This window comes from Siniperca chuatsi, linkage group LG15 (assembly GCF_020085105.1).
Source record: "Siniperca chuatsi isolate FFG_IHB_CAS linkage group LG15, ASM2008510v1, whole genome shotgun sequence".
Classification (NCBI taxonomy): Eukaryota; Metazoa; Chordata; class Actinopteri; order Centrarchiformes; family Sinipercidae; genus Siniperca; species Siniperca chuatsi.
The window spans coordinates 19,139,776-19,157,191 of record NC_058056.1 but is presented as its reverse complement, the minus strand read 5'-3'; the positions used below and the strand labels follow the sequence as shown (position 1 = coordinate 19,157,191).

The following is a 17,416-nucleotide window of genomic DNA, read 5'->3' as shown; positions in this document are numbered from 1 at the left end:
CTAATCTGTATCAGAGTGAGGACATGCACACGTTGCTCTTTGGATTTAATGTTTTTTTTTGATGGCTGATGCGTTTGGCACACACACATGCGCTCCAGTTGGCAGCGTTTAGAAGGAGCTAATAATAGACTTGGTTCTTTATCCCGAATTCAAGAGTCTCAATCCTCCCTTTATACCCCCAAAGAACATCCACATCTACTCTCTGTTTCTCAGATGTACAATGAATTCGTGTTTCGCGGCCTTTAAGACATAAAATGGCCAAATGCTGCTCTAAAAGCATCATCTTTTGATGTAGCTGCCTCGCTGCTCTTGTTTGGGGACACAGCAGGGACAGACAGGCATTTCCCAAAATAGAGGATGGGTTATAGGAGCAGGCATTCTCTTTGCTCTGGATTATGAATGTCCTTACCCTCCCCAACCCCCATCCAGCTCTCCCTGCCTCCCTCTGCCCTCCCTCTCTGCTAGCTGTTGGTGTTTAAATGTTATCTCTGCAGGGGGTGGTGAATATTTGATAGAGAATCAGCAGGATGGGGGGCTTTACCCTGTTACAACGGAATCTGACCCATGCAAACAGTCCCAGGCTCCCCATCACTCCCTGTTGCTCTGCCCCTGGTTCTCCTGATCTTGGTCATAAATACATTTTTGGCTGTCGATGTCCATAGAGCCTAGTGAATCCCAGAAGCATTTTAATAGCCTAAAGAATAAAACAGCTGAAAAAAATACGCCAAAATTCATTCAATGGTGGCAGAACTGGAAACATGCAAAATGTAACAGTATTTGGCTGTTTTTTGGTGTTTTACTTTTTCATATTCTCTTCCCAGCTGCCATGTCACTCTGGTTCTGTAGTCTACACACTCTGACCCAGTTCACATTACCAATTCTGGGTTACAAATGCTGCGGCTGCAAAACTTCAAGCCCTCACATCAAATCAGCTCAACTCACAACTACCAGGGGTATATGTGCAAGCCTTCATTCATACTCATTTTTACTCTGCTTTTTCATGAGTGAGTTTTCCTGAATCAGGCAACATTCTAGCCTGCTGCTCACTTGTGCCACTCCATTAATTTAAGTTTACAGTAGATGTTTGGAGTAGCATGTTAGTTGTTTTACTTCTATTCTGTCCTCTCACATCAGTAATTTGTGACTACATGCTGACTAATCTTTAGATTTTTTTGAACATGTTATCACAGTGATGTTATACTGTAGAAGACAGTTACCATCTACAGTAGTCTCATTCATTGCATGGTACACAATCACCCAAATTTTAGCCACTGTTCTATGTAACAACATCAGCACCTTTCCTACATTGCAAAGCAAAAAAGCGGTAAAATGTCAGCCTCTGCCATTGTCATTTCAGAAAGGTTCGATGTGTGTTGCTTATTTGATAGGATAAAAAGCCTGTCAAGCCTCAAGTCTTTGATACATGTCTTGAAAGTCAAAAATCAAAGTCTTTTGTGGGTCTTTCTGTTAATGCTCAGTATGCCAATTACAATAGCAAAAGGCACAAATCACAACAATACTGAATGTCCAATTGAATGCATCATGCAGCACGGCATTTTTAAATATTTGTTGATCTGAGGTCAATCCTCCTCAGCCTTTTGCCTTTAAGTCTCAAGTCGAGTCTTAAGGCAGTCAAGTATCAATGCAGACGGGTTACTTTTTACGACTCAACTCAAGCGCAAGTCTGAAGTCTCCAGCTCTTTTGTGACCCTTCTGTCTGTGATCCAACCATTCATCCCACAGCCACATGTTCCCAGCCCAACCAATACTGGATTTTTGAGGCAAATACTAATATTGATATTTGATTGTTAAAATCAGATACTGATATAGCAGCCAGTATTAACTGAATGTAGTTATTAAAGTAATGAGACCAAGATATGTACTGAGCCAGACATTTTGTAGTTCAAAAATACACTTGTCTTTGTAACGGAAACACTGTTTCTAACTTAAAAACACATCTTTGATGTTTCTTTACTGCAATTTCTTGTTATTTATTGACTGACATATAAGGATACAGGTATATCTGCAACAAGCTAATATCAGCTAATATACTGGCTGATTTATTGGTTGGTCAATACAAGAAGGTTAGGTAATCCTTCCTCTGGGTCTGCTCCGGGGTCTCCAACCGAGTTAGACGTACCCAGGACACCTCCAAAGGGGGGCCTCCAGGAGATATCTTTAACAGATGCCTGAACCACCTCAACTTTCTCCTTTTAATGTGAAGGAGCTGCATTTCTACTCCTTTCAATCTGAGCTCCTCCTCCTGTCCCAGTGAGCACAAACGTCATGTGCAGGAAACACATTTCATTTGCTACCTAAAGTTCATGACCATAAATAAGGGTTGGAAGGTAAATTCACTGGTAAAACAAGAGCTAAAACCAATCTAATTGGATTTGTAAAACCTCAGATCATGCACAAATTTCTCATCCATGATCCAAGGTTTTACCTTTCCCTTTTAAGTCTGTATAGTTTACTGCGTAGAAAATATGATTAGATTAGATCAGATAAGATGAAACTTTAATGAACCTGTGCTGAAACTGGGTCAGCAAAGAACTGGATATAGATAAATATAGAACAAATAGATAGGTATTCAGATAATATGATGAATGAACATACTGATGATAACATAAAAACTAGAGGTAGACCGTAATAGTCATGATAAAACAGAGCTCCTATAAGCTACTATCTAAGATGTGCTTATAAGATGAAAGTAGAGCTGAAACAATTAGTCAGTTAATTGATTAGTTGATTGTCAGAATTAATTGACTATTTTGATAATTGATTAACCATTCAGGCATTTATAAAACAAATATGCCAAATTCACTGGTTCCAGCTTCTCAAATGTGAAGATTTGCTGCTTTAACTTGTCAAATACGATAGTTAACTGAATATCTTTTGAGTTTTAGACTGTTGGTTGGGCAAAACATGCAGCTTGAATACATCACCTTGGGCTCTCTCATATAATGGTTTATAGACACAATGATTAATTGAGAAAGTAATCACCAGATTCATCAATAATGGAAATTAGCATTAGTTGCAACCTTAGATGAAAGTTTATATTTCCAACCTTGCATTTATAACCAGACATGTTTAGGCAATTCTGTGCCTGACAGAGGTCTTCCTGGTCTGGTTGCCATGGATACGGTCAGTTAGCGTCAAGCTCCTCCTTACATTTGCTGTAATTGTGATGTCCCAGTGTATACCTCCATTGGACACATTTCTGCCCACACAGGAATGTATTGCACATGGGAAAATATGTAGACACAGACAGAAATCTACACACACACACACCTGTATCCCTTCACTTAAACAGTATGCACGATCACGCACACACACAAACATGCACACACGCAGTTTACGTTAGCGATGAGTTATGGACAATGTGTGTTATGTGACCTGGATTTCAGTAGCTAGCGTGAAAGCTGCAGCGAGAGCTCACGCGAGCACAGAACATGCTGCAGGGATGCCTTACTCCTTGTGCACACACAAAATGACTACAGACTTGGACGCGCAGACACACACACACACACACAGAAAAACTGACACACTCTGTCAGATGTGCCTAATGAAAAGTGCAGAAATGACTTGTTTTTTCTGATTTGAAACAGAAAGAAGCTGATGTTACTATGTAATTTCCTGACCCACATTCATCTTCACAGTTTCATATTTCGAACCCTCTGAGGACCCCATAGTTACTCACTCGCTTAGTATCCTATGAGATTAACTTAACTCCGTCAAGCTGACGCACAAAAACAATGATATGCAAACACACACACACATCTCCCTATCTGTCTCTTGCTTTCTGTCTGTCTCTCACCTTCCCTGTCTTTCTGCAGTGTCCCTTGTCTGTGGAAAACGAAGCAGATATCTCCCCTTGGGGTGGGATGAGTGTGGGTTGCCAAATCCTAAATGATGATGACATATGAAAGGTGTTATGCACCCCAGTGCTGAATGGGTGCTGTGGGGGCAGAGAAGGCATAAATGGAGTTAAAGCTTGTTGTTAACCTACTTTTTTCATTCCAATTTATCAAGATTGGTGGTAAAAGAAACAACAACTCAAGGGGTAGGATGCATTTTTAGAGGTGTACAACACAGGTTTGGAATTAATTTTACACTGCACATATGCAACATTGAGGGAAATGAGAGGAAGCAATTTATGTTGAATGACAATTTAGCTTCCTTTTAGCATTTTCTCCTTCATATGTTAGCATTTTTAGTGTTCCTTCATCAACTCAAAGTTCTTTTCAGTAGTGCCAGGGCTGAAAATGTTGAAGTGAATGATTTCACATAACTTTATGACAAGTAAATTCACTTTGTTTGACCCTTTGAAATATTTTCCATTGCAAAGGGTCCAATGCAGGAATCTGATTCAGATTTCTGAAGTATTTATGCTGTATAATACAGTATTTATTTTGGCCCTTAGTAATACTTCTCAGGCTGTACCAAAAATATACATATTGATTATACATCACTTTTGCCACTTTTGATATTTCCTGTGGACACCTGCACATGAGAAAATCAATAACCTGGTTTCTGTAGCGAGTCCAAAAGAGCTCACTATAACCCTTTGGTTTTAAGATAAAGTGACTTACTCAGCACTGCTGGCTGCAGCTGCTCCTTTTGATCTAAAGGGTCATATACAAAATACCTCTTCAGTGTTCCCCAATCCTAATCTGACCCATTGCGGTCTGCCAGATCTGATCCAAGGTCAATGAGAAGAGCTGCAGGTGCGTACAGTACAGCGTGATACTGTATCTTGCACTGAATAGAGCTCTGCAGAATATATAGGTCACTGTGCCCACAGCTCTCTCTCTCTCTCTCTCTCTCTCTCTCTCTCTCTCTCTCTCTCTCTCCTTCATCTCTCTTACCCCCTCTCCTCACTCTGACTGCTACTAATATGTGAAGTCAGATGAAGAGGTCTTGTCTCCCCTGGCTCTCCTCCTGAATCATGCAAATCAGCTTCAGGCATCCGAGAGCTTTACAGGAAGACTGCTCCATGCACTGTATGTGTATGTGAAAGTGTGTTAAAAGAAAAAGAGAAGCAACAGAAATTGATTGAAGCGGAGTGTGTCTGAGAGAGAAAATATTGTCAACAAATCCTACCAACAAGTATTGCCTTATAGCTTATTCCTCTGTGCCATAGACCTCCATCGCTGTCCAACATGACTAAGAGTCTACAGAAATGCTAGCTGCGCTGTGAGACTGTATTTAAGCACAGTAGTTCATAGAGCTAAATGCTAATGTCAGGATGCTCACAATGACAATGCTCACATGCTGATGTTAGGTATAATGTTTACCATGTTCACCATCTTAGTTTAGTGTTAGCATGCTGGCATTTGCTAATTAGTTAGTATTAAAATGTATGTAGTCATAAACCAAAAAACAGGAAATATTGAAAATTTGACCAGATGATGGCGCTAGATGAAATGGTTGTTGAGACATTTCACTGGCGCTAGAGGAAGTTAGAGGAAGCTTCAAAGGTCACCAAAGATTCATCCTCTGGGGTCCATGAATGTCTTTACAAATTTGCAATCCATCTAATAGTTTGTTTCAGTCTGGACCAAAGTGGTAGACGTACCGACCGGCATCCCAATAGACCTTCTTTACGATGAACATGGGCACTGTAGTTTAGTTTAAGTCAATCCCATGTACACATCTTCCTGCTGTAAATACTCACTAGTGTATCAAATGTGTATTAATCCACTGCTGAAAATAGTCCTCAAGAAATGCAGAATTTACTCCTGTTGGAGTAACATTCGCTTAGAATTACAATGCCCAGCCATTTTAGGAAATGGCTTAGGTTTTATAAAAAAAATGAAACAATATGTGTGACCCATTTTTATAGACGGAAATCTTCAGTAGCGTATGGGCTTGGGGTTGAGTGGCACAGACAGGGTAGAGAGGGTAGCCAAAATAGCCAAGTCAAAAAGTATTGAGAGACGGACTAACACTTTGTTGGTTTTGGTCTTTTCATGGAATTTTTGGACAATAGAAAAAAATACAGAATAACCTACAGTCTTATCCTTTAAGAAGCATCCTCTCCCACACTTCATGTCCTAGTGAGAGTCTGCCAGTCTAATGTATGTCATTCTCTCACTTTCCCCGTCTATATTTTTCTTTCACTAACTCCATGTCTTTCTTCTGTTCCTCTCTCCAATAATGAATTATTGAATATGAGGTATCCCATTTTAGACTATCTGCTGTTTAAGGCCTTCACATTTGAAAGCAGCTTTGGCATTAGAAGCAATTGTAAAACCCAGGCATTTATGTGCTTTAATCTTATAGTTTAATGTCCAAGGTATTTTTTCAGAGTGACCACCATTGGAGACAAGCTTTGTTTAAAGGGGCACTCCACAGATTCTACACATCAAATTCAGTTTACTCGTCACGAGGAGCACTACTCAGCCTGTGAACACTGTTGTTTAATGTCTTTTGTGTTTCTGGAGGGAGCTGTAGAGTCTGAGAAAATAACCCTAGGCATGTATCAGGAATGGAAGGTCTAGCAAAGAGACACTATTGAATTGAATCATGGGAAATGCAGAAACCAGTGTTTTTCATTCAAGGCACTAAAAGTCAGGAAAACTTGGCCTCTGCTGCAATGATATTGAGTATTCTTTTAAACATGTGTGTCTTGCAAGTCCCCCAACTTCATGAAAGTGCAATACTAAATCCCTTTAATCTGTATATTAATTTATTATTTATTAAATAATAAACCTACCTGAAGGTATATCTGTTACATCTAGATATTAATAATAATATTCATGTGTAGGTTGGGGTTTGGGTGTAGTGGTTTGGGTTGCACGTTCTTATAGGTTCACATTTTTTCAAGTCTGTCTTAAAACAATACTTCCATGCCTATTTGTACATTAAAACCATTATTGATTGCTGTGGAGGTTCTTCTTGTAATTACTGGATGTTACACAAATGACCAATTAAACAAGGATTTTTCAAAAAGAAGCAACAAACATAACAAACTACATAACAACACTGGCTATCACCTGGCACCAAGCATTATAACAGGTTTTCACAGTAAATGAAAGGAAAGGAATTTTGACAACCAACCCTGGCCTCCATTTCAGTCGACCTAGTGTCCTTCCTCGATTCAACACATGTTCTGATATGGTGTGTGTGTGTGAAGCCTTATTTTCTGTTCCACTATAATTTACCCTGGATTGCAAAGGCATGCTTGACTTTGTGACTGAAATGGCTCTCAGTAAGCCTTCAATTACAGGCAGGGGTCTGTGATTGAGCCATTTAGGCTTTAAGTGAGTCTGTGTGAGTGGGCACACAAGGATCCATGTATATTAGATAGAGAGAAAGAAAACAATCTGAAGGGACCCAGCAAAGTATGGAGGTTACAAGAACCAGCAGTAACAAGTAAAAGAGGAAAAATGGAGGAAGAAAAAGGAGGTAGTAGGAGGTTGAAATGTGGGAAATGCAGTGCGGAGTGGGCAGAAGGGAGATCTTGTATCTAATTTGAGGGACTTTCTCTTCTCACAGATACAGAGATACACCCGACCTAGTTGTAAAACAGTGAATATGAAGGCATCTCTTCATGTGTACAGCTGGCCGAGCCATGACTAACAGGCATGTTAATGCATCTCATCACATGGAAGTGTCTCCTGTGCACATCACACACACATTAAAAAGTACATAACCATACACACTTAAACACACATACACAGGTGTAAAAATGGCCAGTGACCACGACTCAGCATTAGAGGTTGAGAGTAGCAGGAAAGATAAATTAATTAAACATGCATTAACTGATTTTTGGCTGCTTGGGGGCAATGGAAACAAGCTGTGAACGCAACATTGACATATCAACCTTTAAGCGAATGTGTTAGCAAACAGTTGCTTGTTTACACATCCAGCAAATACAGAGCAACATTTAGAGTTGTGTTTGTGCCCCCCCGACAAATGTTTTCAAAACTCTTTTTAGCTATATTTTGGTCTTGACCAACTCAAATGTCTGGCTCTTTAGCTGATAAATACTCCTCTATGTTCACCAGTTAGTCTCTAAATGTGTCTGTCTGCTGTTTGGTGCTGAGCAGGTAGTGTAGGTTTTTACAACTTTTTCACTGAAAACAGCTGCCTGCTGCGGCTGAAAACAAGGTCAGGTTATGAGAGCAGTGAGAATGAACCAGAGCAGTAAGGTTACGGACTGTAAAACCAAAACAATAAGCTGAAAAATGCTCCGAAGAGCTGAAGGGAACAGAGCAGAGTTGGTGATAAATATCTGTGGGTTCGTCATTACGAGCAACACTTTTCACATTACATGTAGTCATTTGATCCACCGTTAATATAAAAATATTGATTATAGCAGCTTTAAGGAAATGCAGAGTAAGTTAACAAGTTTTTAATAATATTGCAGAGAGAACCAACCCTGACAAGAAAGGGAAGGCTAATAATACTCATTAGAACTAATATCAATATTGATATTTGAAAAAAACTGAACAATGGAACAAATCTAATAACAACTGATATTTCTTTTCTTTATTAGATAAATAGATAAAATGAACTAATATTTCCACTGATATTAACCCTGGCTGTAATACTCTTATACGTGTGTAATTGTACTTGGATAACAACATGTCAGTGGCTTGACTGAGTACCAAGGTTGCAAAAGGTGAGGACAAAGAGCCAAGTGGATGGGGTCATAGTGAACATGGTAAGCTTTTAGCCAGTGAACCCTACATGAGTTATGCTCTCTCTAATAGAGGACGAGGGATAACTGGGTCATTTCATCACAGCTGAGTGGGTGGGGAAAGGTTAATGACTTCTACAAAACATGAAAGGGAAGAACTACAGCATATAGCGCATGGGTTTCTATTTGTCTGCCATAAACAACATTTTACTCGCAGACATGTTGGCAAGCGATGAAAGCACTGTGACTTTATTCATTGTTTGTTGTTTGTCTGCACGCAACAAGCTATGTGCAGTGGAAGACAGTGTTACTGGAGTGAAATAGATTTTTTTAAGAACAAGATGTCTGAACGCCTACAGCGCGCCCCTCTGCCACTCTCAACAGACTTCCAACACATCTGTTACAGCAACACACACACACACACACACACACACACACACACACACACACACACACACACACACACACATACACACACAGGCTGTCTGTGAGACTAAGCTGACATACTAACAACCCAGTATTGTAAAGGCTGTGGTTTCTATTCTTAGACAAGTTGATTTTGCTGGAATGAATGAATGACCTTTATGCTGAAATAGAAAGACAATTATCTTCCATCCCGGTGCATTTGGTCTGAATGCAAGAAAGAAAGACAGGGATCATTGCAGCAGCATGTGTGTGCCTGACATGAAAACACGCCGAGCTGCTTTCACCTGTCGGGCCCTGCTAGACCAGATCTGTTACTCCTCTTCTCTGCTTCTGTCCTTTTTCTTCTTCTTCTTCCCCTTCCACAGCCTGGGTTCCCCACCCATCTTGTCCCATACTCTCCAGTTTCCATGGCGATGGATGACATAGATTGACACAGATTGGGGTCTGGTTAGAAGAAGAGCCATGAAGCAAGTCATGTTGCATCACAATTTCCCTGTTCCTGCTAAAAATGGACCTTGCAATGTTTGCATCTTTTTTCATCTTTGTGTGAACACAGTGGCTTCCTCCTTACTCTGAACAAGATACCTTATCCAATAGGCATCAATACCAGCTTGACAACTGAAACACAAGTATTATGTCTACCTCAGAATGAAGAGGTTTGACAGAAATCTACCAGAAGTATTGTTATACTTCCCTTGAGCACACACAATGCCAAGTAACACCAGCATAATACACAATGCAATGCAGTCCATCTTAATGCAATACAACACAGCACATCAGTTTCAGTGTGTATGATATATTACAGTGAAACATCAATTTAAAACACTTAAATGTGTTTAATGAATAGTTCCACATTTTGGATGAGAAGATTGATACCACTCTCATGTCTGTATGGTAAATATGAAGCTACAGCCAGCAGCTGGTTAGCTTAGCTTAGCATAAAGACTGGAAACGGGGAAACAGCTACCCTGGTTCTGTCCAAAGTTAACAAAATCCACCTACCAGCACCTCTGAAGCTCACTAATTAACATGTTATATCTCGTTTGAAAATGTTTAGTAACGACAAGTAGTGGTTTTACGGAGATTTTGTTCCGGCTCGACAAAAAATAGTCCAGCACATTTCAGCTGGTGCTAAGCTAACTGGCTGCTAGCTGTAGCTTCATATTTAATTGACAGATGTGACTGATGTTATCCATCTTCTCATCTAAATCTCGGTAAGAAAGCGAATAAACAGATTTCCCAAAATGTCAAACTATTGACATTGTCAGTGAAAAGCCAAGAAAAGCTAAACTTTGCAGTACCAGTTAGAACTTTTAATCAAGCATATTTATTCACAGTTTATATTCTGAACACCTAATGGCACTTTTTAGTCAAACTACTGTTTCCAAGGTCAATATTGAAGACAGGTATAACAGTCATAACAGTTGTAAGTATTTACCATTTGACCCTGAAGAAGAATGGTGTGGTCAATATGCGCTAGCCTTGTTTTAAGTTGACTGTAAAAAAATGCTTTGCTTTTTACAGTCCCAAACTTTTTAATCAGACTTATTCATTCTCAATTCATATTCTGAACATCTAATGAGACTTTATGAACTTTAACGCTCATCTAACGAGACAGTTTAAACAGTCTTTTAAACAGATTTGAAAGTGTTGACTGGTTGGCCCAGAGAAGGACTGCTGTGGTCAATAGGCACTAGTCTTATTTTGCCTTGATTTTTTGGGGAATTTATCCTCTCTCTTGTGGACACTGGTTGCCTACCATCAGGAGCACCTGCTTTGGGTTACATCGCTGTCAGATCTAAGTAGAGCTTCCTCCCATGTTTTGTCAAATTGGGGAGTATGACTGCAACAAGTTCAGGTAGTGAGGAAATCATTAACTGATGTGGAAATAGATGATTCAGGCTGTGGTACTCACAAAGACAAGCACATTACAACATTTTGTTACAATAAAACTTGTAAATCAACACACTTTGGATGACAGGTGACAGTCTGTATGTCTTGTTGTCTTCCAGGTGCTGTACTTGCAGCAGGCAGAGGTTACCAGGGAGCGGGTGTACGCTATGCACCAGTCCAGCATCGATGGGGTGGAGGACATGTCAGCACTGGCTGAGCTGCACGAGGCCGCCATCATGCACAACCTGTACCAGCGCTACCAGAAGGATAACATCTATGTAAGTGCACTCAGATAGACACGTGTCCCTGTGTTTGTAAATATGTGTGAGAGTGCGTATGTATGTGGCCAACCCTGTGTGTACATTATGTTTATGTCTTGATGTGCTCCCCTTCTCCATTTCCAGTCATTGTTGCATGCATGAGGCTTTTAGTGGGAAACACAAATCATTTTATCAGACCCCAGTCTTATAAACGCCACTTCATTAAAGTTGTAATCCTCCACTAACAACAGGGTATTTAATCATCTAAAAACACAAGGATTATAACTTTGAGACTGAAAAAGGTCTCCATTTCATTACTGATATGTAAAATCTTAATTTTTGTATTTTTTACAAGTCAAATTGTCAGTGGAGTGTGATAATTTCAGTAGTTAACTAACTAACCAACACATTAAGTGTAATTCTTTCAATACTAGTACAGTGATTGCCTCATTCATTGTTCTAATACAATAACTACTGAAACAACAACATCAGGAACAACTTGAATTATCTCATCCCATTGGCAGGATTTATTTTCTTTTCTTCTGCAGGAAAAGAAGATTTCAGTGGCTTTGTTTAAGCTGTTGATGTTCAAGTCTATTATAGACTTTGCATTGCTGCTGACCATTTGCCACAGCATATATACCATACTCGAAACAGTCAATCATAACAATGAACATTTGATTGCCTTTATGATCTCATAATTCAGTTGAGACCATTTTGAAAACTCTCTTGTTCACTAATTTGATGACAAACAGTTTACACTTTCAATGCACATGTTTGCAGTGCAGACAGAAACTGAATAGCAACACACTAAAATGACTAGAAACAGTAACAAACACACACATGCATGATTCTTGTTTTTTGTACAGGCATGAATGCACATATATACAGTAAATCTGATACAGTGTAGCATCAGATTCCATAATTTACTCAATATTTACAAGAGATATGAATTGCTTTAGTAATTTCATTATTTGTATCTGTCTGTAATGCATAGATGCATTAGCTGATGTCCATAAAAATCCATTACCCACCTTGCCTTTAGAGGTTTCCTCTCACCCATGACCACTGAAAATCTGTGTTCAGAAAATGGATATTGAGATCATTAATTATCATAAAAGCCAAAAACTAGTACATTTTGATCACGTTTATGGTGAGTTGAAATCTGAAAACCTGAAGGATTACCAGCGAAACGGACTAATAACAGCCTCCCTGGCTGTGACCTAATCTAGATGATGAATAATATTTCCCTAAAACTGATGATAGGCATTTACCCTGTGTGGGTCAACTTTCTGTGTCACTGTGTGTTCATGCATTTACGTACATATGTGTCCTTCAGCACAGTTTTATATGTGTGTAATACACAAAATGCACAGACAGTGTAATATGACACGATGGAAGACATGCTGACCTGAAGTTTTTAGTGCAGAAGGACAGAAAGCAAGGTGACTGTTCCAGCACAAACAGTTCAAAATGGAAATCCCTCCTTCATCATCTCATTGATTTGACCTCAGCTTTCTAATCAAAATCTGTTTTGTTTGTCACTCGTCACTCCCGCTGTCAGATCTCCACCCTGCTGTGTTCCCTTATCCTCCAGTCCAGATTAACAACACAAGGCTGCTTTAAATGTACTGTATGTGCTGTATGAGAGTTTGTTGTTTGCATGTGTGTGTCAGTGTGGGTGCATGTTTATATCTGTCTATCTATTTGAAACAGAGAAGTGGAAAAAACTGAAAAACAAAAAAAAAGGAAAGAAGCAAATAAACAAGATGAAAAGATATCAAAGGCTAAAAAATTAAACAGAGACACCTAAAATGTCACTTCTTGACTGTTTTTCAGACTAATATTGGCAGCATCCTGGCAGCCGTCAACCCCTACAAGCATATCCCAGGTATGTATGACCCAGAGAGGGTGGACCTGTACTCCAAGCACCATCTAGGGGAGCTCCCTCCGCACATCTTTGCCGTGGCCAATGAATGCTACCGCTGCATCTGGAAACGCCACGACAGTCAATGTGTCCTCATCAGGTGAGTTTCAACAATGGAGGAGGCTATTTTGATGATTAAATGTACCGGTTTACCTCTAATTCATGCCCTGTCCATCTATCAGTCTATCTCCCAAGCCACCAATCCATCCATCCAACCATTTCTTGAATCCTGTATCACAGGGGGACTGCAGCCAGAGTTACACATCTGTTTTTTAAGTCTCAAGTGCAATTAGATGAGAAGATTGATACCAGTTAGCTTAGCTTAGCATAAAGACTGGAAACAAGTTGAAACAGCTAGCCTGGCTCATTATATTTTGTTTGATTAAATATAATGTTACCAAAACCTTGTCTTGGACTTGGACAAGTGTGGGTCAAGAGGAAATATTTCCCTGATTGTGACGCCAGGTGGAAACTCAGGAATCATCCTTGGGAGACTAAATATCCTCAGCAATTTTCATGGTAATCTGGCCAGTGTTTAGACTAACTTAATCAAAAGTGCAAACAAATATTCTTTGTCTCCCTAACATCATGAATACACTCGAAAATATTAATGGTCTTTATCACCCATTTGTACTTGGAGCCCATGCAGAGACTGATAGAAAATGACAGCAATTATACCTAATGAAAATCAAGGTTAAGGCTGAAGTAGACTAGCATTTCCATGTTTCAGACATTGATTTCAGTGGGTGTTTTGGGAGAGAGACTGAGCAAAGATCAAGTTCAAAGAGTAAATCCCAAATGACAAGTTTTGTCAGATGAAGAAGGACTAGAAGATGAAATAGAGGTTGTATCTGCCTTGGTGGTGAAAATAAAAAATAAAAAACCCACCGGGTGAAGTTGGTTAGCTGCCTCCTAACCTGTTTAGCTAACTGGCTTGATCTGGTAGTAGGGTCAGACATCTCATCATGCTTTCAGTTACCTTCAGGCTTTGTCTAACTTGGTATCCTGATTGAGATAGACTGGGAGCTAATGCAATATCTCTGAAGCTATCAAACTGCAATATCAATTAAACAACCAGACCAGTTTGAGATATGGGAATGTCAGAGAAGGTCACAGTGTATTTAATTAAATTGGGGTGTGTTTGTTTGTATATGTGTGTGTGTGTGTGTGTGTGTGTGTGTGTGTGCGTACTCCAGTGGTGAATCAGGGGCAGGGAAGACGGAGAGCACTAAACTGTTGCTTCAGTTCTTGTCGATGATGAGCCAGAACTCAGCCGGGACTCCTCCCTCAGAGAAAAGTACACGAGTGGAGCAGGCCATTGTACAGAGCAGGTACTGATGAGCAAAATGAAGAAGAAACACTCTCCTGTTCCTTTACTATTACTGCCAGAGCAGTTTTTATCAGTCTAAGTAAAGTCATGGGTCTTCAAAGGCAAGTCTTTAAGTTCTCTGAATGCTGACTAGGGCTGCAATTAATGCTTACTTTCATTATCAATTAACCAACTGATTATTTCCTCATGTAATCGATTAATTGTTTGGTCTGTAAAATAGTCCAAAAAATGCAGATCACAGTTTCCAAGGAGCTTGTTTTGGCCAATTAACAGTCCAAAACCCAAAGATATTCAGTTTACAGTAATATAAAGCAGTTAAACAAGACTCAGGTCTACAGCCCTGATTACTACCAAAGTGCCAGTTAGCAAGACCAGATACTGTAGGAGAGCTAAGTAATCAGTGTTTGTATTGGGCACTTATGGATGTGTGTAATTATGTTAAAATGAAGCAGAGGATTGTGGCTTCCTCAGTCAGTTTTCCAAAGATAAATAAAGGTCAGTAAAACAATGTTGCTTTTGGAGAAACATATCATGAATGGCCTCTGCAGCACATGGTGGGTGTGCTATATGCTATATATATATATATATAACTGCAGGTTTTTACTCTCTGTGCAGTCCAATCATGGAAGCGTTTGGTAATGCAAAGACTGTTTACAACAACAACTCCAGTCGCTTTGGCAAATTCATCCAACTTCACTTCTCTGAGGGCGGCAACATCCAGGGAGGCTGCGTCATTGATTGTATCCTTATATTTATATACGAAATAAGTGTATTTGTATCAAATGTACCAGAATTTGTATGTGCTTTTATTGAATAAGAAGGTGTGCTAAAGGAGTATATATGTGAAGAACTCAGGTTTCGTTGTTGTTTCCATGACTCTCTACCTTTCAGATTTACTGGAAAAGGTAACCAAGTCCATGTCTGCAGCCTGGTCATATCAAGTTAAAATTCATTAGGAGTGATTTGTCAGTTTTGTATTGTAAGTCATAATGAAATGTTAATAGTGGCTTTGCTGCATTGATTTTTGCTGTAGAACCGAGTGGTACGACAAAACCCTGGAGAACGAAACTACCACATCTTCTATGCTCTGCTGGCAGGAGCTAACAAGGAGCATAAAAGTGAGGAAAAACCAAAAAATGTTCAAATATCAATAGTGTCTTTTAAAAAAATCTGGCTTTTTGGTTTGATGGCTTGATGTTTTTGTTTGAAACCGTATTCACAATGCAATTACAACAGACAGGCAAAACGATCTATAGGAAAACACTTTAACCAGCAGATCATGTTATAATCAACTAAGACATGTTAGTGTAATTTCACTGCAACTTTTCCAGACTACATCTACATAGTGCAAATGCAGTTATGTATCTCAGTGTGCGTCTCTCAATATCACACTGACATTATATATTTCCTCTATTAGGCCTCTACTTCCTGGAGGACCCTCCCGAATCTTTCCACTACCTCAGCCAATCAGGATGTCTGAAGGACAAGAGCCTGAATGACAAAGAACTCTTTAACAGTGTTATGGTCAGTGTGACTGCATTTACTCTGTTTTTCTTTTCCCATGTCCAGTCTTTGTATAGTAGATTGGAGTTTTACAAACATTCCTGGCAGCAGAAATGATTAATCTAAAATGTATCCATACCACTATAAGTTATCTTTGTTAGGTAGTAATCTGAGCTGACTTCCTAGATTTACACTAGACACATTAGTCAATAACTGTTTATGCACCTTAGTTAACTAGTTAGATGATGACCTTCCAATGTTACCATAGTAATAACTGACTGAAAAATAGAGACAGTGCCCTATATGTTTTTACCTCTGCCAGGGGAGGTTGTTTTTCAGCAGGGTATGAACAGATTCTTATAAAATATATGAACACAAAGGCATACTGAGGGACAAAAATGTTAATTGTGATCTGAATTTGGGTGTTTTTTTATTACTATAATTACAAACTAACAGACATAGAGACCTAATTTCAAACCCTAAGAGGGATGTTTGCAGCCTGCAAATAGATAAATGCATTTTGTGAACCTGCAAGTTGCATAACATAAAATACTGACTAGGTGTAATAGTTTGCAGTCCCTGTGTCTTCTTTGGAGTTATTTCTTGTGAAAAACAGGGAATCCTTGCATTGCACCTTCAGGTTGAAATGATTTCTGCCCAGAGAGCAGCTCCATCTCATAGAAATGTTTGTACAGTTATTGAGGTATTGATGACTGAGCGTTTGCCTGCAAATAATTTTTACAAAGGCGTTATAAGCACCTCTTCAGTTGTTAGCACCTAATCTCTTTTCCTGTGCTTTTCTCTGTGTAGGAGGCGCTGAAGGTGTTAGAGTTCACAGAGGAGGAGATCAGAGACATGTTTAAGCTGCTGTCAGGAGTCTTACAGCTGGGAAACATAGAGTTCATGACTGCAGGAGGAGCCCAGATCACCACCAAGCAAGGTCAGTTCACATGTTAAGTGAGTTAGGTAGTAAGTAAGTAAGTAAAACTTGGATAAATGTGTTGCAGACGTGTGACACCAACATTTTTGTCCATCTTTCAGTGGCCAGTAATGCCAGTGAGCTGTTGGGCCTGGATGCCTTCCAGCTGTCTGAAGTCCTTACTCAGCGCTCCATAATCCTCAGAGGAGAGGAAATATGCTCCCCACTCACTATAGAGCAGGTCAGCACACACACATGGACACACACATTTATTCTCCCCCTATTGATCGATCTCTGCCTCTTTCCGACACACTCACACACCGACCCTAATACTCCTTCGGGTTTCCTTCTCATCGCTACAGGCCGTGGATTCCCGGGACTCTGTTGCCATGGCGTTATATTCCCAGTGTTTCTCCTGGATCATCCTCAAGATCAATCAGAAGATCAAAGGGAAGGAAAACTTTAAGTCCATCGGCATCCTTGATATCTTTGGTTTTGAGAACTTTGAGGT

The 17,416-nt window shown here is 39.6% G+C and overlaps 1 protein-coding gene across 4 annotated transcripts in view; it reads left to right on the top strand.

Annotated features, from left to right (window-relative positions):
• The window catches only part of myo10l1 (myosin X, like 1), a 56,076-nt gene that overhangs the window by 19,032 nt on the left and 19,628 nt on the right, over positions 1-17,416 (top strand). For all 4 annotated transcript variants that reach the window (XM_044167259.1, XM_044167258.1, XM_044167261.1 and 1 more), the window contains exons 3-12: positions 11,086-11,244; positions 13,066-13,253; positions 14,350-14,484; positions 15,099-15,223; positions 15,375-15,388; positions 15,517-15,601; positions 15,901-16,007; positions 16,797-16,926; positions 17,028-17,146; positions 17,268-17,414. In XM_044167259.1, coding sequence (XP_044023194.1) covers positions 11,086-11,244; positions 13,066-13,253; positions 14,350-14,484; positions 15,099-15,223; positions 15,375-15,388; positions 15,517-15,601; positions 15,901-16,007; positions 16,797-16,926; positions 17,028-17,146; positions 17,268-17,414 — 1,209 coding nt within the window. The remainder of the gene's footprint in view (positions 1-11,085; positions 11,245-13,065; positions 13,254-14,349; positions 14,485-15,098; positions 15,224-15,374; positions 15,389-15,516; positions 15,602-15,900; positions 16,008-16,796; positions 16,927-17,027; positions 17,147-17,267; positions 17,415-17,416) is intronic.